Source organism: Dermacentor albipictus, chromosome 6 (genome assembly GCF_038994185.2).
Source record: "Dermacentor albipictus isolate Rhodes 1998 colony chromosome 6, USDA_Dalb.pri_finalv2, whole genome shotgun sequence".
NCBI classification, from domain to species: domain Eukaryota; kingdom Metazoa; phylum Arthropoda; class Arachnida; order Ixodida; family Ixodidae; genus Dermacentor; species Dermacentor albipictus.
In genome coordinates, this window is record NC_091826.1 from 134,030,244 (window position 1) to 134,050,569 (window position 20,326).

A 20,326-nucleotide genomic window follows, 5' to 3' on the forward strand; every position below is an offset into this window, starting at 1 on the left:
ACGACTTCACATCAATTTGGGCTACCGAATCCACTAAATGCGATAGATATATTGAAAATCCTCGGAACCCGCAGCTGCGGCTCAGCGGCTATAGTGTGGCGTTGCTAAGCACGAGGTAGCGGAATCAAATACCGGCCGCGGCGGCCGCATTTCAATGGGGGCGAAATGCGAAAACGCCCGTGTCTCCTACAATGGGCGAACGTTGAACATTCGAATCCCCGTGGTCAAAATTAATCAGGAGTCTGCGATTACGACGTGCAACATTATCAAATTGTGGTTTTCACAAGTGAAACCCTATGATTAAAATATTAAGATGCTCGCATATGTCTCTGACGGATCTAAGAGTATTTCACTCTGAAGCATGTTTAAAGGGGCCCATAATGACGCCACAAGCTTGCTGAAAAAGCGCAGCCAGCGGATAGCATGCTACGCTGCTGTGAACATCTCAGACAAATTTTGCAGACGTGCGCAACTCGTGAATTGCGCAGGAGGAGTGCGATGTCGCCTTTCTCTGAAACGCTCTCCGTTCAACAGACGCCTGCTCCTCGGTCTTTTCTGGACTTATTGTTTCGTGATATAGTGGATTCCCATACGCGGCTGTTATTGGCCGATAGCTGACGTTAATCAAGAAGGCGCTTCCGACAATGCAGCTCGCCATACCATTCTTACAAACATAAGTCTCACGAACTGTGGTTGCAATACTTACAATTACAGACGCGCCTTTCGAAGTAACCTCATGGCCACAATAGGCATTGGCTCAATCAGAACTTCGACGTTACCTACCCGCAACAAAGGAACTCTTAGAACGACAGGAACCTGAGCTAGTTGGTAAGGATTCATTATGCAAAAAGGTGAGGCGTGCAGACAGGACACAAGAGAAGAGAAGTGGACAACGCCGACTATCAGCTGTCGGTTCTTTACATAAGGAAAAGATTAAGTGCCTTAACTGCTATCTCTCACGTAGACCGGCACATGTACTCGACTGACACGTGGTGATATCATTCCAGAGCTTGCGCAGCTGAGTTTTGTGTCTCCTTTCTTTTTTTCGCCTCAGTGCTCCCTTCAGTTGATAGTCGGCGTTCGTGTTGTCCACTTCTCTTGTGTCCTGTCTGCATGCCTCACCTTTTTGCATAAAGGAACCCCACAAGGTGCTGTTCTATCACCCACGCTTTTCAACATCGCTATGATGAAATTACCTGGAAAACTCAACGCAATACCGGGAATCAGGCATGCAATATACGCTGATGACATCACTACCTGGGCCACCACTGGTTCCAAAGGAGAGAAACAAGACGCCCTTCAACAAGCGACCGACGTCGTCCAGGAATATGCAAAACCGAGTGACCTCCGCTGCTTCCCCGAGAATTGTTATAACTATTAGTCGTTCGACAGAAATCACGAAGACAACTCAGCAAAATACTCCACATCAGACTCACCCTCGACGGCAAAGAAATACCCAGAGTAAACCCCGTCTGCATTCTCGGCCTTCACATACAGCAGGCCGGCGGAGGTGAATACACCATCCAACGTCTCAAGCAGACCACATTGCAAATCATGCGAATGGTCAGCCGCATCCCCACCAAACAATACGGTCTGAAAGAAGACGGCATTACACAGCTCGTCCAGGCCCTGACAATGAGCCGCATCGCCTACACTGTCCCGTACTTACCCCTCACTCCCAAGGAGATGGATCAACTAGACGTACTTCATCGGAAAGCATACAACCAAGCGCTCGGCCTACCACCGGGGACAGCGACACTCAGCCTTGGAGCCCTAGGAGTCTATAATACAATAAGAGAAATTATAGAGGCCCACCTCACGAGTCAACGAGAACGCCTAGCCCTCATACCAACAGGAAGAACTGACTTAGCGCGCCTAGGCTACCCCACACCCCACACACGGCAAAGGCCACGAACAAGCAATCCATCTGGCCCCCAACTACAGGGAGCACATCAAGGTGTCCCCTATCCCCAGAAGCATGCACCCGGAACATCATGCCTGTCATCGCCAAGCTCGCGCAATGACTCTACAGACAAAATATGGCAGTCTCCCCACTACACTATACACACATACCGCGCAGTACCCCCAAAAATGAAAGCATATCTAGCGCCAGCAAACAAGGACGTAAGGGAGACGACAACACATGTGTTGTCGTCTCCCTTACGTCCTTGTTTGCTGGCGCTAAATATGCTTTCAATTTACCAACACGCCCAACAAATGGCAACCCCCAAAAAGCAGCAATGATGGCCAGCGTTGTCGACCATACCCTTCAAGAGGTAGTCTCGATGACGGTCCGAACTGCCAGCGCCCTCTTAGTGGAGGAGACAGCCATGGCCTTGGCCATCACCTGTAGTCGGACCAACGAGTACGTCACAATTATTACTGACTCCTAGGCAGCTTGCCGTAGCTACGCGAGGGGCAGAATATCGTCAATCGCCCACCGACTCCTCAAACAAGCCTCCCAATTCCCAGACGTTAAAATAGTATGCACTCCAGGGACGCTATAACGTAAAACTATCCCATACTTTTCTATTCAAATTTTGCAATCAGCCTTCCACGATTGGTCTAAAACTTTTTGGACCACCCCCCTTTCACCTGTCTGTCACGCTGCGTCACGAAAACCACGATAGCTCCCCATCTGATGTAGCGTGTACACACGGATTATGCATGATTTGACCGAACAAAAGAAAAATAGTTATTTCTTATTCGACGCCTCTTCGCCATTAGCCCTCGGCCATTGGTCAAAAGCTTTCGGGCTGCGCCCACTTCTCCTGCCTCTCACGCGACGTCACAAAATCGCAAAAACTCACCGCGTCAAAGTGACGTGTAGGCGATAAAGATGCATTAATATGCCAAACAAAACTGAATTTTCTTCTGAATAGCGGCAGCCTGCCCCGTTCCGAAAGCTATAAAAGATGGCTGCCGCCGATCGCTCAGCCACTGGCTACTCGCACCTGTCGAAGAGCGTGGGTTTATTGCGTGTAATAAAACTTTCTACGTGGCCGTCTAACATTTTGGAGCACTTTCGGCCCGTGTATGACCTTGTTCTGCTAACTCTTCTTTGCTGAGGATCCGTTTTAGCGTCATTCTTATGGCTCCTTTGCATGCCGCCGCGATTGTCGACGAGCCACCGCAAGCTAAGTAAGGGAAAGCGGACCAATCACGGGTGCCGGCACCACCCCCTTCATCCGGTTATCGATTTTCAGTGCAGTGGCTCGCCCCTGTCGAATCCCTCTGCACTTGAGCGTGCTCCTCGCCTCTTGTGAGCCAATTAGATAAGACAAGCCGCTCAGTGTAGGCAAGGTTATTCGTTTTTCAACGAACAAAAGAGACCTATGAATGAGGAGAACGCTTGATTGGTCTGTTCAGAAAACCCGGCGGGTGACCGCCCGATGCTTGCGTCGGTGGTTACGCAATTTTGACGTCAGGAGATTGGAATAAAAACACATTGGAATAGTTTTACGGTATAGGCCCCCAGGACACGAGTACCTCCGTGGAAATCAGCGTGCGCACGCTGTAGCCCGAGCTCATGGGTTTCGGGCGCCACAAGGGAGGGATACGGCCGGATCTTTGGAGCGCGTACCTTTACAATACAACGCTATACTGCAACACCACAGATTGAACAGATGACAATACCCACCTCCGCACAAGACCCTCTTACGTAAAAGTGCCGTAACAAGGCGACAATTACAAACCAATACATACCCCCCATTTAAGCAGACTACGCGCAATACACCCTACACTATACTCATACAAATGTACCCTTTATAACGACATACCATATTGACCGGAAATAAAGACGGGGCAGCGGGAGAGAACACACAAAGAACACGGGTGGTTACTTCAGTTTGGCCTAGTTGGCCTAGAGACGTTGTTGTTTATGTGTTCTCTTCCGCTGTCCCCGTCTTTATTTGCGGCCAATATGATATGCAGTAAATACCATCTAGGCCAAACTGAAGTTCTTCCTTTGTAACGACTACGCCTCCCTATATCACACCGCATAGGCGTGCCCCAACGTGAAGGCAGCCCCGCAAATACCCAACCCACACCCGAGCGGTGGCAGGCCGTGCTGACTAGTTCGAACCTTTGTAACCAGCAGCAACTGGTGCAGTGGGCCCGGGAGAGAGCAAGAGCCGCAGTAGCCCTCGACTAAGGGCGCCTCCCGCACAAGATACATCTGCTTGTCCTTTCTTTTGAATAAACATTTTTCCTCCTCTTCCTCCTTAAACGCCTACAACGAGAGCCGGGGGGAAGCTCAGTGTGAACTTTTGCTTGTCGAGAACTGCCTCGTCCCCCTTGCGTCTTTATATAACCAACGCGACAAATGCAGCTGATACGATCTCATTTTTCACTCCTGCGTGTATACATGCAGGCACTGGTGGCAGCTGGTGAATACTGCGGTGCGGTCAACGTGGCTGCACTGAAAGGTAGACCCCGGAGCCACTTCAAGAGTCCGGCGCCCGCGAACCCGCATGACGTGTTCACCGTGTTCCAGTCGAGTGGCTCCACAGGGCTGCCCAAGGCGGGCCTTATCACACACCGCAATTTCATCGCGGAGCTTGTGACATTTAGGTGAGTCACAAGTACCATTAGGCGAACTTGCCATACCATGGGCAGACGTGCCTATAGTTTAGCCCATGTTTGAACCTTGTCTTGTGTAGTAGTGCAAAATCCTGTTTGAATGCTGCGTTGATTGGCTGATCGTCAGGTAAATGTCGTAGTTTCCGGTAGCTCGGGATAACACAGCGTACTGACACACAGATGCTGTTTATCTTGTTTCGGTGACCATTTTTTCGCCATCTAACCACAGCTATAATGTCATCGCTTGGCGCACAACATGCCTGCACGTACCCAAGATTTCCAGATTATTGTCGCCGTTTCGACAGCTAAGCAACCTTACCTACTCACACTGCCCACGCGAGGCGTATAATGGGCTGTACACAGTATAAAGTAAGCCAGCAACAGGCGGGATGGTTAGGCTGCTAAAAGTGAATTTTAAGCGTCAAAAACCGAAAGACAAGAATGAATTAAAGGCCTTGAACTTCCTAAATATACGCGCCATGCATTTTAGCGAAAACGCAAATATTTTGAAAGGAGACGTGCTCGGACTATATGAACAAGAAAAACGAAATGTTGAGCATTTGTGATGTTATAAAAGCGCCAGAAGTTTAACATGGCCGTCTGATGATATTGCTGGACAAGTGCCGGCTCAATGCAACCGACGCACTGCTCACATCCGTGTTGAATGGCCACTATTCCTTACCGAGACGTCACAATAGTGAAACTGAGGTGAAAACTTGAAAGATTTCGGAATGCTGATTGGAAGAAGTGCTATTTTGTGTCTACTTGATGCGAATAAATTACGACACAACGAAAGCAGACAAACACTAAACGCAAGGGAGACGTCGGGTTACTGAAAATTCAACGTATTGTTACACGAGGACTGTAAGGGTTAGATAAGACAAGCCTTAACTCTCAGAATTTTCTTACCCATAAAAATGATATTAGGCGGACCGAATAAGGCGTTGCAACACTGGCGCATACACTCTCACACATTTGAGGAGCATTTTTCAAAAGGTGCTTTGCAGCCGAGAATATGTTTGATGAAAAAGCATATTTTAAGGCCCACATCGAGCGAGTGCATCAAGGTAAAAAGAAATGCAGATGCACAGTTATGTTTCGACGCTGGGTGTTCAACACTGGGCTAACGTGGGATGCTGAAACACAGCATTGAACGTAGACTCGGATTTGAGTGTGCTTCTAGAAACGAGGACCCATACAGGCAGAAATCTTCTTGGAAAGCACGCGGCGCATTATCTAAGATTCACTGTGAAAATAGGGAAACATATGTGGACTCAAAGTTCTGCCTCTTACCTAGGTACACTTTGTGGCGCAAAATACATTTCTTCAAAAGGGACAGGAAGAAAGAACACAGTGAAGCGCCACTGGCGCTTCACGGTCTTTCTTTCTTCTGTCCCTTTTCAAGAAATGTGTTTTGTGCCGCAATGTGTACCTAGGAAATCTAAGCACCAACTTGCCCAAGAAGAAGTCCTTTTGGTTGTGCCTCTTCGCGCTGTGAAGGAGATTGTACGGCAAGAAGAAACCGTCGACGTCGACAGATGTTAGTACTGAAGCGTAGTAGCACTTGGGAAGATTCGATGGCGGAACCAACACCGGTATCCTTGATTTCTCCCTACAGAGAACTCCCAATGTTGCTTTGAGGCCAGGAATACTTCGTTTCTTTGTCCAAGACCAATTGACACTTCCCACCTACCTTGTCGGCTACTGGACCTTTAAGAGTGGCGGCGATTCGTTGCTGTGCATCTTGAATTAGCTCAGTGTTCGTAATTAGAGTTTCGCCAAACTTTCTAGTTTCTTTACAGTTTTTTTTGTGAGTAATGTCAAGTTAGTGCACAACTATGCGAGGTATCCCTGGAGGCTGTTCTCAGAGAAGGCAGCTGGAGCCTACCTGGCTGAAGCACTCTCTTTTCCTGAAAAGGCGTCAATCACTGCCTTCAGCACAGAAAAGCAGCAGTTTGAAACACGACAGCTTCTAGCCACCTTTCACAACGTGTGGTGATGGGCTCTGGCAGAGGGGTACCTCCGGCAACTTCCACTTGTACGAGCACCTGCCAGAGGGCACCTCCCAAGACACGACTTTGGCTGAAGCAAACTAAGCTAGTTAACATCCTTGAAGTGATTCCTCAGTTTTTTTGCAAACGCACTGAAATGGCTGTGCTACGCCTGTGACCTGCACCATCTGCAGGTAGAAGGTCTTCGACAGATGAGCAGCCTTGTGTTTGTACGCTGTGGCGTCTGTGTAGAGCAACGTAACCTTAGCGTGTTCGAATCCTATCAGGTTGAACTTAATTGAATTCCGCGGTTTTACATGTCAAAACCACGACTTGATTATGGGGAATGCCATAGTGGGGAAGTCCGGATTAAGTTTGGACATCAGGGGATCTTTACCTTGCCCCCAATGCACCGGATACGGGCATTTTTTTCGCATTTCGTTCCAGCGAAAAAACAGCCGCCGCGGCCAGGATTTGATCCCGCGACCTCGGGCTTAGCAGCGCAACACCATAGCTGCTGAGCCATCGCGATGGCGTCTTGTAGGGTCTGGTTTCAGAGTCTTTTGGCGACTGCTTAACAAAGTACGCCTTAGGTTCCCCACTTCTTTGCCCCAAAGGCGTTGCGCCTACTAGAAAAAGCCTTTCTCGTCTGCTGCAAGCTTCTGGGCTACAAAGTGAGCGACGAAGTACTCCACGTTTGTCGTCTCATCTAGGAAGCAGGAGTCGCCAAGCTCTTCTCTAATTCTTTCCAATGTTTGTTCATATAAAGGACGGAGGCAGCTATTCCGCAATGTAGTCTCAGATGGCACGCTGTGGATGAAATATTTACGTAGGAATTGTTCCAGCACAGGATTTTTGTTTCAACCGCATGGAGAGGCTGAACGCGGGCTCTCCGTTCGGCCATTCACGGCCTCTCCATCTACAGTGGTGTAGTTGGGTGAGTCACGTCTCTACTGCGGAATTTATTTATTATTTTATTTATGTATACAATACTGCAGGCGTGGCCCAAGCAGGAGCGGCATACAAATAATAATAAAAGATAATAACATCAACAGACGTAAATTACCAGCGCGCAGAATACCAATCCAGTCCATCAACTGCGAGTACAAAGCAGGGAAAGAACGCTTGATCATGTAATGAAGGTATTCTCAAAACAAATAAAGTGAAGACCATATGTAGAAATGAATCATAAATACAGTTTAAGCGAAGTAAAAGAAGAATAACGCAAAAATAAACTTGGGTAATCAATTCAAAAGAGAACAATGATGTCAATAACCCAGAGGGTCAAGGAAATCAATAGTGGTTAGTAGCAACTCAGGTAAATTGTTCCAATCCCTAATGGTGCGTGGGAAAAAACAATAAAGTTGTTAGTTCTGGCATTCATCATCATCATCATCAGCCTGGTTACGCCCACTGCAGGGCAAAGGCCTCTCCCATAATTCTTCAACTACCCCGGCCATATACTAATTGTGGCAATGTTGTCCCTGCAAACTTCTTAATCTCATCCGCCCACCTGACTTTCAGCCGCCCCCTGCTACGCTTCCTTTCCCTTGGAATGCAGTCCGTAACCCTTAATGACCATCGGTTATCTTCCCTCCTTATTACATGTCCTGCCCATGTCCATTTCCTTTCCTTGATTTCAACTAAGATGTCGTTAACTCGCGTTTGTTATCTCACCCAATCTGCTGTTTTCTTATCCCTTAACGTTACACCCATCATTCTTCTTTTCATAGCTCGTTGTGTCGTCCTCAATTTAAGTAGAACACTTTTTGTAAGCCTCCAGGTTTCTGCCCCGTAGGGGAGTACTGGTAAGACACAGCTATTATACAATTTCCTCTTGAGGGATAATGGCAACCTGCTGTTCATCATCTGAGAATGCCTGCCAAACACACCCCAGCCCATTCTTATTCTTCTGAGTATTTCAGTTTCATGATCCGGATCCACAGTCACTACCTGTCCTAAGCAGATGTATTCCCCTACCACTTCCAGTGCCTCGCTACCTATTCTAAATTGCTGTTCTATTGCGAGACTGTTAAACATTACTTTAGTTTTCTGCAGATAAATTTTTAGACCAACTCTCCTGCTTTGCCTCTCCAGGTCAGTGAGCATGCATTGCAAATGGTCCCCTGAGTTACTAAGGAGGGTAATACCATCAGTAAATCGCAAGTTACTAAGGTATTCTGCATTAATTTTTATCGCCAACTCTTCCCAATCCAGGTCTTTGAACACCTCCTGTTAACACACTGCGAATAGCATTGGAGAGATCGTATCTCCCTGCCTGACGCCTTTCTTTATTGGAATTTGGTTGCTTTCTTTATGAAGGACTACGGTGGCTGTGGAGCCGCTATTGATATCTTTCAGTATTTTTACATACGGCTCGTCTACACCCTGATTCCAGAATGCTTCCATGACTGCTGAGGTTTCGACAAAATCAAACGCTTTTTTGTAATCGGTCGACGCTATACATAAGGGTTGATTATATTCCGCACATTTCTCTGTCACCTGAGTTATAGTGTGAATATGGTCGATTGATGCCTAGCCTTTACGGAATCCTGCCTGGTCCTTTGGTTGACAGAAGTGTAAGGTGTTCACGATTCAATTTCCGACTACGTTAGTAAATACCTTGTAGGCAACAGGCAGTAAGCTGATAGGTCTGTAATTTTTCAAGTCTATGGCGTCCCCTTTCTTATGGATTAGGATTATGTTAGTGTTCTTCCAAGATTCCGGTACGCTCGAGGTCATGATGCATTGCGTATACAGAGTGGCCAGTTTTCCTAGAACCTGCCCACCATCCTTCAACATATCTGCTGTTACCCGATCCTCTCCAGCTGCCTTCCCCCCTTTGCATAGCTCCCAAATCTTTACTTACTTCTTCCGGGTTTACTTGTGGGATTTCAAATTCCTCTAGACTACTTTCTCTTCCATTATGGTCGTGGGTGCCACTGGTACTGTATAAATCTCTATAGAACTCCTCAGCCACTTGAACTATCTCATCCATATTAGTAATGATATTGCCGGCTTTGTCACTTAACGGATACATCCGATTCTTTCCTATTCCTAGTTTCTGTTTCACTGCTTTTAGGCTTTCTCCGTTTCTGAGAGCATATTCAATTCTATCCATATTATACTTCGATCCTTATGTCAGCTGTCTTACACTTGTTGATTAACTTGGAAAGTTCTGCCATTTCTATTGTAGCTGTAGGGTTAGAGGCTTTCATACTTTGGCGTTTTTTGTCCAGATCATTCGTTCTCTGTGATAGCTTACTGGTATCCTGTCTAACAGAGTTACCAGCGACTTCTATTGCACACTCCTTATTGATTTCTATAAAACTGTCGTACATTGCTTCAACACTAAATTCCTCATCCTGAGTTAAAGCCGAATACCGCTTCTGTAGCTTCATCCGGAAATACCCCTTTTTTACCTGCTGCCGCAAACTCATTGATTGGCGTCTTATGTACTAGTTTCTTTGGTTCCCTCCTCAAGTCTATTCTAATTCGAGTTCTTACCATCCTATGGTCACTGCAGTGCACCTTGTCGAGCACGTCCACATCTTGTATGATACCAGTGTTAGCGCATTGTATAAAGTCTATTTCATTTTTAGTATCGCCATTCGGGCTCCTCCACGTCCACTTTTGGCTATGCCGCTTGCGGAAGAAGGTATTCATTATCCGCGTATTATTCTGTTCTGCAAACTCTGCTAATAACTCTCTCCTCCTATTCCCAGAGCCTATGCCATATTCCCCCACTGACATCTGCAACCTGCTTCTCGCCTACCCTGGCATTGAAGTCGCCCATCAGTATAGTGTATTTTGTTTTGACTTTGCCCATAACTGATTCCACGTCTTCATAGAAACTTTCGAATTCCTGGTCATCATGACTGGATGTAGGGGCGTAGACCTGTACAACCTTCATTTTGTGCCTCTTAATAAGTTTCACAACAAGACCTGCCACCCACTCGTTAATGCTATAGAATTCTTGTATGTTACCAGCTATATCCTTCTTAATCAGGAATCGAACTCCTAGTTCTCGTCTCTCCGCTAAGTTTCGGTAGCACAGGACGTGCCCGCTTCTTATCACTGCACATGCTTCTTTTGTCCTAACTTCACTAAGCCCTATTATATCCAATTTACTGCCCTTTAATTCATCAAAGAGCACCGCTAGACTCACTTCACTAGATAACGTTCTAGCGTAAAACGTTGCCATGCTCAGATTCCAATGGCGGCTTCTTTGGACCCAGGTATTCTTTGTACGTTCTTCTGTGTCACAGGTCTGACTTCCGCCGTGGTCAGTTGCTTCGCAGCTGCTGGGGACTGAGGGCCGGCGTGTGATTGTTGTATTCATAGAGGAGGATGTGGTCATGTACTGCACCAGGGTGGTCAATCCTGCTCTTGTGAGGGAGTGCGTTACCGGTTCTGGTCAACGGGATCAGGCCGCACTGCAGGCATGTTTATGCAGTTTTATCAACACGCGGATTTTTCTTTATCCGGTGGAAAATTGGTCGGCACCGAGATTCGAACCATGGTCCTCTTGCACGCGAGGCGGATACTCTACCTCTACGCCCCCGCTGTACCGCTTCTGGCATTATATAGAGTTAAAGAGTCAGCGTGACTAAGCCATGTTCGGCGTGCCACCATTGGCGTTATAAAAAGCTCTGGTGTGAGGAAAAGGAGGTTATTTTTTAGAAAAATGAAATTTTAATCGCTGGGTTTTCGCAACATAACAGCGTCCTTTTTTTACGTGGCTGAGAAGCGCATAAGAAGCCGATCAATGAGTTAGCGGTAAGAGGGATAATAGAGGAATTACAGATCAAGCTACAGAACAGGTATTCGGCTTTAACTCAGGAAGAGGACCTTACTGTTGAAGCAATGAACGACAATCTTGTGGGCATCATTAAGGAGTGTGCAATAGAAGTCGGTGGTAACTCCGTTAGACAGCATACCAGTAAGCTATCGCAGGAGACGAAAGATCTGATCAAGAAACGCCAGTGTATGAAAGCCTCTAACCCTACAGCTAGAATAGAACTGGCAGAACTTTCCAAGTTAATGAACAATCGTAAGACAGCTGACATAAGGAAGTATAATATGGATAGAATGGAACATGCTCTCAGGAACGGAGGAAGCCTAAAAGCAATGACGAAGAAACTAGGAATTTTCAAGAATCAGATGTATGCGTTAAGAGAGAAAGCCGGCAATATCATTACTAATATGGGTGAGATAGTTCAAGTGGCTGAGGATATCTGTAGAGATCTATCCAGTACCAGTGGCACCCATGACAATAATGGAAGAGAGAATAATCTAGAGGAATTCGAAATCCCACAGGTAACGCCGGAAGTAAAGAAAGCCTTGGGAGCTATGCAAACGGGTAAGGCAGCTGGGAAGGATCAAATAACAGCAGATTCGTTGAAGGATGGTGGGCCTATTGTTCTAGAGAAACTGGCCACGCTGTATACGCAATGCCTCATGACCTCGAGCGTACCGTCATAATCCTAATCCATAATCCTAATCCATACATAACCTTATCCTAATCCATAAGAAAGGGCATGCCAGAGACTTGAAAAATTATAAACCGATCAGCTTACTGTCCATTGCCTACAAAGTATTTACTAACGTAATCGGAAATTCAATCAGGAACACCTTAGACTTCTAACCAAAGGACCAGGCAGGATTCCGCAAAGGCTAGGCAACCAATCCACCATAGTCACACTATAACTCAGGTGAGAGAGAAATGTGCGGAATATAACCAACCCTTATATATAGCTTTCATTGATTACGAGAAAGCGTTTGATTGTGTCAATGCCTCAGCAGTCATGGAGACATTACCGTATCAGGGTGTAGACAAGCCGTATGTAAAAATACTGGAAGATATCGATAGCGGCTCTACAGCCACCGTAGTCCTTCATAAAGAAAGCAACAAAACTACAACAAAGAAAGGCGTGAGGCAGGGAGATACCATCTTTCCTATGGTTATCACACCGTGTTAACAGGAGGTATTCAGAGACCTGGATTGGGAGGAATTGATGATAAGAGTTAACGGAGAATGCGTTAGTAACTTGCTACTCGCTGATGATATTCCCTTGCTTAGTAACTCAAGGGACAAATTACAATGCATGCTGACTGACCTGGAGAGGGAAAGCAGGAGGGTGGGTCTAAAAATTAACCTGCAGAAAACTAATGTTTAACAGTCTCGGAAGAGAACAGCAGTTTACGATAGGTAGCGAGGCACTGGAAGTGGTAAAATGAGTGAACATCTGTACGTAATGGTTTTCAACCCTCCGAATTCGAATATCATATCGAATTGAGCAAAAGAAAGCGCAAATATATTTTATTTCGACGAAAAGTGCAGCAGCGGACACGCCCAGCTCGCGCGTTTCGTTTCCGCCTGTGATTGGTCGGGCGCCTCTTGACGTCAACGCTAGTAACCGACCGCTGCCGCTACACATGAAGCGCGGTGCCAGGTAGTTTCGTGCTGTTTTTCTGAGACGGTAATGGAAAATTTAAAGAGACTGCGTTTTTCTGAGGGATTCGGCATTACTCCCCACATGTACGAGCCGATTGCGAAGAGCCGGCTTCTCGAAGAAGCAAACGATGCTGATGCGAGCAGTGCTTTCGACGCGAACGAAAATGAAGTCTTGGGATCTCCTCGTGTTGGAAATGCTCTTTGGTGAGTGTGTTTTTTGCAAAGCGATCTAGTGATCTCGTCGATCTTTCGCCGATCTAGTGAGCTCGTTTCCGGTCAAACCACTGTAGTGTTGTGTTCCTGCCTGCCTCCTCGTGGAACGTAAGTGGGGATGCGATCGTCGGCATTTGTGCGCTGTCTAAAGCTGCCGGCAATCTACAAAGTCGGTTTAAACGCGTGAAAAGCTTCCCGGTTCATGCAGTACGTGTAGTGACCTTCATCTGTGCGTCATCCGCACACTACTCGTAACCGAAGTCGTAAAGGCGGCGAATTCCGTCGGCTACGTGAGAAGGTCGGTTTCTCGCTGTGCGCGAGAGAAGGAGGGAGCGTAGCGTCCTGGCGTGCGCCGGCTTTCCAACACATGCAAACTCTACATTTGCACTGCGTTGTGGTAGCTGCATGCAGGCTGTTTACAACACACGTGCAAATAGAAAATTCTCGGCGCTTTGCGACGAAACCTGCGTCAAGGGCGGGAGATAAACATGCACCTTCCGTTCAGCGTGCTAACACGAAGGAGCTCGCAGTAAATCGAAATCCAGGTTTGGGCGAGTTCGTGTATTCATAAGGCCTTCCAACACCAGTTATCATCAGTCAGTCCGCACTAGTGCCGTCTTTGTTTTCGTTGCTCCGATCTTAGAAGAGCCGACTTGACTGGCAAACCCAACGCACGTTTTAATGATAAATTGTCGTGATAATCGTCGTCAAGGAAGTGGTTGTTGTTCTTGAGGGCTTGAAATTCTTTCGCTTCGCCGCAGCCTCCCACTTCGTTAATAGCTTCTTGTTTTTTGGGAAGTACTGGAAGACAACATCGTCGCGGCCGCTGGTGTTCGTGCAACCGTAGGCTGCACAGAAAGCCGGCATGATCGGCCCACCACTTCAGTTAATGCTGCGCACGTTGACTACCACTCTACATACACGCAGACGCACCAACAAAGGAATGCAGGGTCGATCGAAGCAGATCACGATGGCGCGCACGCAGAAACAAGCACGGTCAGGCACGGTCGTGGAGGCTGCGAAGGAACGAAACACTAGTGTTGACGTCACAACACCGCGGTTTTCCGTCTCCGCTCGCATCGCCAGCGTCAGCAGTAGCGCGCGGCATTCGATGGGGGGCGGAGCTACAACGCAATTTTAACCGACGATTACGTCGCTCCTAATTGAACCCCCCCCCCCCCCCCACCCTCCCAAATTTTACCTACATGGTTTATAAGGTTCCCGCATCCGCATGTGAGCGTCTTATTGAATTCGACAGACTCTTCAGCTTCCCTTTAAGGGAACGGACTGGATTCCAAGGGAAAGGAAGCGTAGCAAGGGGCGGCAGAAAGTTAGGTGGGAGGATGAGATTAAGAAGTTTGCAGGGACGACATGGGCACAATTAGTACATGATCGGGGTTGTTGGAGAAGTATGGGAGAGGCCTTTACCCTGCAGTGGGGGTAACCAGGCTGATGATAATGATGATGATGAGAAGCGCAGAGTAGACTGCTAGACGGGCATCTGAGCACTAAGGTAGACTGGATCGGCGCGGTGTGACTGAAACAGAGTGCGGAATCTCTCTAGGTATCCCTTGGGACACTCGGACGTATTCGGATACGCGGGGGCAGCGCCGCTTCCACCACTGGTGGTTGCCGGATATCCAACTGGAAAAAAATCACAAACAAAAGAGTACATACACAACGTCACTTATGAAGTCAGATGGTAGATGCATAGTGTGCGCAGCCGGGAGGAGGAGGCTAGCCGCAAAGTCCTCCTTTCCCACTTCGCATGCAAGTGGCCTGTGTTCGTGCTGAATTTGCCCAAAGTTGCCACGCGGCATTGGCCAAATCGCGGAGCAGAATTGGTCGATGTTTGTCGTGTTTACGAAGAGTTTTCTCCTGCTGCGTTTAGCTCAGAAGCTCCTATTCATCATTTTTTAACGCACTATAGGACAGCGCCCATACACGATACTGCAATTATGAATTATTATGAAAAATACTTATATAGCAAACCATCGTTAACTACCAATATTCTCAGGCAATATTTTCCACTTAGTCACTTCGGGAAAGAAGTCGCTTTGAAATTCCTAAATTGTGGTTATGTTTAGGGCTACAGTTCAGCTAGTCCACAGATATAGTGGGCTGTAATATAAAGAAAATAACTTCCTCGCACCATCAATCGTTTATTTTGTCAATGTGTTGTGAGGTGGATCAACTCAAGCTGGCCGATTTTCCGTCATCCAAAACGCAACACAATTAAATGTTGAACGTTTTCCTTTTATTTCACACATTCCATAGTGCAAAAAGACGCCTACACGCAGTGCGAAAGTGTCCATCTGTTCATTCACAACTGAAATTTGTACATAATGAGCGCTCATAGATTCCATAACGTCCAAAGCAATGCGAAAATTAGCCATCACAGGCTGGGCACCCGAAACTTGTCTATCACGCATCTTATGACGGCGAGACATATTGTGGTTTACACAAAGAAGGTAGAGTACAATATTACACGTATTTCATTAACGGTATTAGAAGAAAGGGCCCACAAAATTTTAAGCTGGCTAGATCAATTTGCATAAAGAGGAAGTAGATCATCATCATCATCATCATCATCATCGTCATTATTATTATTATTATTATTATTATTATTATTATTATTATTATTATTATTATTATTATTATTATTATTATTATTATTATTATTATTATTATTATTATTATTATTATTATTATTATTATTATCAACGTCATACTATTTTATGTCCACTTCAGGACGAAGGCCTCTCTCTGCGATCACCAATTACCCCTGTCTTGCGCCGAAGATTCCAACCAGCGCCCACGAATTCTAATTTCATCGCTTCAGGTAGTCTTCTGCCATCCTAGACTGCGTTTCCCTTCTCTTGATACCCCTTCTGTAACCCTAATGGTCAAACGGTTATCAATCCTGCCCAGTACGTGACCTGTCCAGCTACATTTCTTTCTCCTAATGTCCAATGGATATCCGATATCCATTTGCTCTTTGATCTAAATCGCTCTATTTCTGTCTCCTAAAGCTATGCCTAGCATTATTCGCTCCATCGCTCCTTGCACGGTCCTTTATTTGTTCTCAGGCTTCTTTGTCAATCTTAAAGTCGCTGCCCTATATGTCAGCGCCAGTAAAATGCACAGATTGTACACTTTCCTTTTCAATGATAATGCTAAGCTTCTAGTCAGGAGCTGACAATGCTTGCCGTTTCCGATCCGGCCCATTTTTATTCTTCTATGAATTTCATTCTCATGATCAAGGTTCCCTGTGATTAGTTGACCTAGATAAACGTACTCCTTCACATACTCTAGAGGCTGACTGGCGATCCTGAGCTCTTGTTCCCTTGCCCGGCTATTCATCATTATTTTTATCTCCTGCATATTAATTTTCAACCCCAATCTTACACTCTCTCTGTTAAGGCCCTCAATCATATTGTCACGTGGTCGTAACGTCAAAGAACACAGCAGCAATACTGTGAAAGGCAAAAACTAGCTTTTATTGGGCGAACCTGTGCCCACAAAACAGGCTATACTTAAAGCACAACGAGAGTGGCGAACACAGTCGGCGATCGTCGTAAATCTGATCAGCAGGTCAAGTGCGTCGGCTTTTATAGAGCAGTCGTCGAATGTTCCAGACTAATCGTTCAGACCCGCGTGCCTTCCACAAAGTTCTGTACCATTCGCGTTACGCGATGAAATCAGATAACACAAGGTTCGGCGACAACAGACAGCCGGGTAGAAGCATCGATAACTTTCCAGAAACGTCGGATACATGCAGGTGCGTCCCTCGCTATGCGATTACAGTTGTTAAGCGGCGAAACATGGTCGCCCGATAAAGATAAGTACACGTGTCAATATGTTGTAACTCGTCTGCAGTCTTGCTGAATAGAACTATGACATCGGCAAACCGAAGGTTGCTGATATATTCGCCGTCGGCCTTTACTCCTAAGCTTTCCAAGTTTCACAGCTTGAATATTTTTTACAAACATGCAGTGCATAGCATTGGAAAGATTGTTTCTCCTTGTCTGACTCCTTTCTTTATAGGCTTCTTCCTACTTTTCTTGTGTAGAATTAAGGTAGGTGTGGAATTTCCGTAGGTAATTTCCAAGGTATTTACGTAAGCTGTCGGTACTCCTTGATTGTGTAATGCTTATATGACTACTGGTACCTCTACTGAATCAAATGCTTTTCGTAATCTATGAAAGTCATATAGAGAGGAATATTGCAATGTGCGAATTCCTCGATTACCCGATTCATGAGATGGATGTGTTCCATTGTAGAGCCTCCCTTTCTGAAGCCAGCCTATTCCCTTGGTTGACTAAAGTCCATAGTTGCCTTTATTCTTTTGGAGATTATATTGGTGAATATTTTATATAATACTGGGAGTAAACTAATAGGCCTATAATTTTTCAATTCTTTAACGTCTCCATTGTTGTGGATTAGTATAATGCTTGCATTCTTCCAGTGTACTGGGACCCTTGCAGTCGATGGATACCTCGTATAAACAGCTGCCAGTTTTTTAGACATCATGACTCCTCCATCTTTGATTAAATCGACTGTTATTCCATCTTATCTTGCCACTATTTCTCGTTTCATGTCTTGTAAGGCGCTTCAAACCTCATCGCTTGTTGTAGGAGGGGTTTCTGTATCTAGTTCATTACTATTTGTAGTGGAGGTACCCTGACATCTCTGGGTAATGTACAGGTCAATATAGAATTCTTCCGCTACATTTACTATACCTTCGATATTGGTGGTGATATTACCCTCCTTATCTTTGAGTGCATACATCTTGGTTTGTCCACTGCCAAGTTTCCTTCTCAATGATTTCAGGCTGCGTCCGTTTTTTACGGCTTCTTCCGCATTTATCACATCATAGTTTCGTATATCACCTATTTTCGCCTTGCTGATCAGTTTTGACAGTTCCGTGCATTCTATCTTATCTCGTAATTTGGACACTTTAATTCTTTGTTGTTTCTTTATTAGGTGCTTTGTTACTTGGAAGAGCTCGCCTACTGGTTGCCTTGGTGCCTTGCCTCCCACGGAAATTTCGTATCCTGGGTTTTTTTGTGATGTCGAGTGCAGCAAAAACGATCACATGACAAAGCCGGCTTGGCATTGGTAGATGGCAATGTTTGTCAAAACTATTTTTGTTTTTTGTTCTTTTTTGTTCGTTTTTTTTGTCGCTACCCCCCTCCCCCCTGAGTATCTTCCTGTATTTATTCCACTGACAAGGGAATAAAATGATAGTTGCAAGTAGCGCTCTGTGGTGTGTGTCTCTTCTGTGTGTCTCGTCAAAATGTTGTGCAATCCAACCTCTAATATGCTCTGAAGCCAGCCTAGTTACACTTTCACTCATTACCTGTATGTCATCATCATCTCTGTGTTCTAAGGCTGCATATTTTTTTGCAAATGCTAGCCTGAATTTGTCTCCTTTCACCCTCACTGCCTCTAGGTTGACCTGTTTCTTCATGACCAATTTCACTCTTTCTCTCTTGAAATTAAGGTGAATCCTAGCCCTCACTAACCTATGATTTCTCCACTTTACCCTACCTATCACTATTCGATCCTGCAATATGTTGCGGTCGGCAGATAGTATGAAATCAATTTCATTTCTGGTTTCGATATTAGGGCTTTTCCAGGTCAACTTTCTGTTGCTACGCTTCCTGAAAAAGGTGTTCATTATTCGAAGATCTTTCCTTTCTGCGAATTCTACCAGCATATCTCCTCTGGCGCTCCTAGAATTAGAAATATTCCTAGGCACACCGAAGCTGAGCTCAAAGCAAGGTAATTTACCGTATGGTACCATCTACGCTACAAAATTCAGATAAAATAGGGAGCTTCAACCTTCTATAATACGATATCTTAGTAATCGTGCATGAAAACGCAACGAGAAATCACCCGCGTGAATCTTTTTGCCGCAATTGATCTTGAAATTTGATAAAATATTATGGCTGTGTCCTTTTTTCTTCAGCCCTGGATGTATGTGTCGACAAAGTAAAGAGTGCATAAATGTATAGCACAACAAACACGGCCCTCAAGCACTTCAGTACAAGTATTCCACCGACAGCAGATGGGCTACCGTCATAACGAATCGGTAAAAAAAATACTATGAGGTTTTACGTGCCAAAACCACTTTCTGATTATGAGGCACGCCATACTGGACTCCGGAAATTTCGACCATCTAGGGTTCTTTATCGTGCATCTAAATCTAAGTACATGGGTGTTTTCGCATTTCGCCCCCATCGAAATGCGGCCGCCGTGGCCGGGATTCATTCCCGTGACCTCGAACGAATCGGTAGAGCGACACTGCTCCTACGTCAGTTCACTCAGGCTTGCACAGAACTAGTTTGTTATGAATGAATACATGCTCAGAAAATAAAGTGACATTTTTGTGCTTACCTTGCTTACTAGCTGTCGTTAGGAAATTCGAAGAACTTCGCAGAACTGGAATTCCCAGTGTTAGAACACCACAGAGTGGCGCTGCACATGTGATGCTCAGATTTAGCCATCTTCGTCTAATGCTTGGCTAACCTGGTTTCCTGCGTCGTCCTTTCGTAGCACGCCTGATGAAGCTTGTCTGTCTTGTCTTTCCTATCCTCATACTTGGGGCGGCCACAAAAGCAGATGACCAAGCGCGATCCGACGTGTGATATGGCTGAGCGAGTGGCAAGGCTGAGCGGAGGTAAGCTCGACGGACGCACGAAGACAACCGCTTCCTGCGCTTCAACCGATCTAAATTTCACAAAAGAAAAAGGAATGAAAAAAATTAGGTAGGATATCCGGGAGCCGCTTGGTGAACGCATGTTCCTTAAAACTGAAACTAACACTCGCCTTCCTGGGTTTGGTTGAACCTGATAAAGTTCAGAACAATTGATGTTGCCAGAAAGCATTGGGAATCTTCAACTGCAGCTGAAAGCGAAACTGTTGGCTAAAGACGGTTTTGTACAGGCTGACGTTGAAAATAGGCATTAATAAGCCCTAAAAGGCAACTCATAATGACACCTGTACTTATTTATCCTTTTCTCGGGGACTATATTTCATCCGCTAACAACTTAGTGTTATCGCTCAGCACAAGAAGCGC

General features: G+C 45.8%; 1 protein-coding gene across 1 annotated transcript in view; it reads left to right on the forward strand.

Moving 5' to 3' along the window:
- The window catches only part of LOC135902274 (uncharacterized), a 245,990-nt gene that overhangs the window by 68,331 nt on the left and 157,333 nt on the right, over positions 1–20,326 (forward strand). Inside the window, exon 5 of the mRNA XM_065432256.2 lies at positions 4,373–4,572. Coding sequence (XP_065288328.1) covers positions 4,373–4,572 — 200 coding nt within the window. The remainder of the gene's footprint in view (positions 1–4,372; positions 4,573–20,326) is intronic.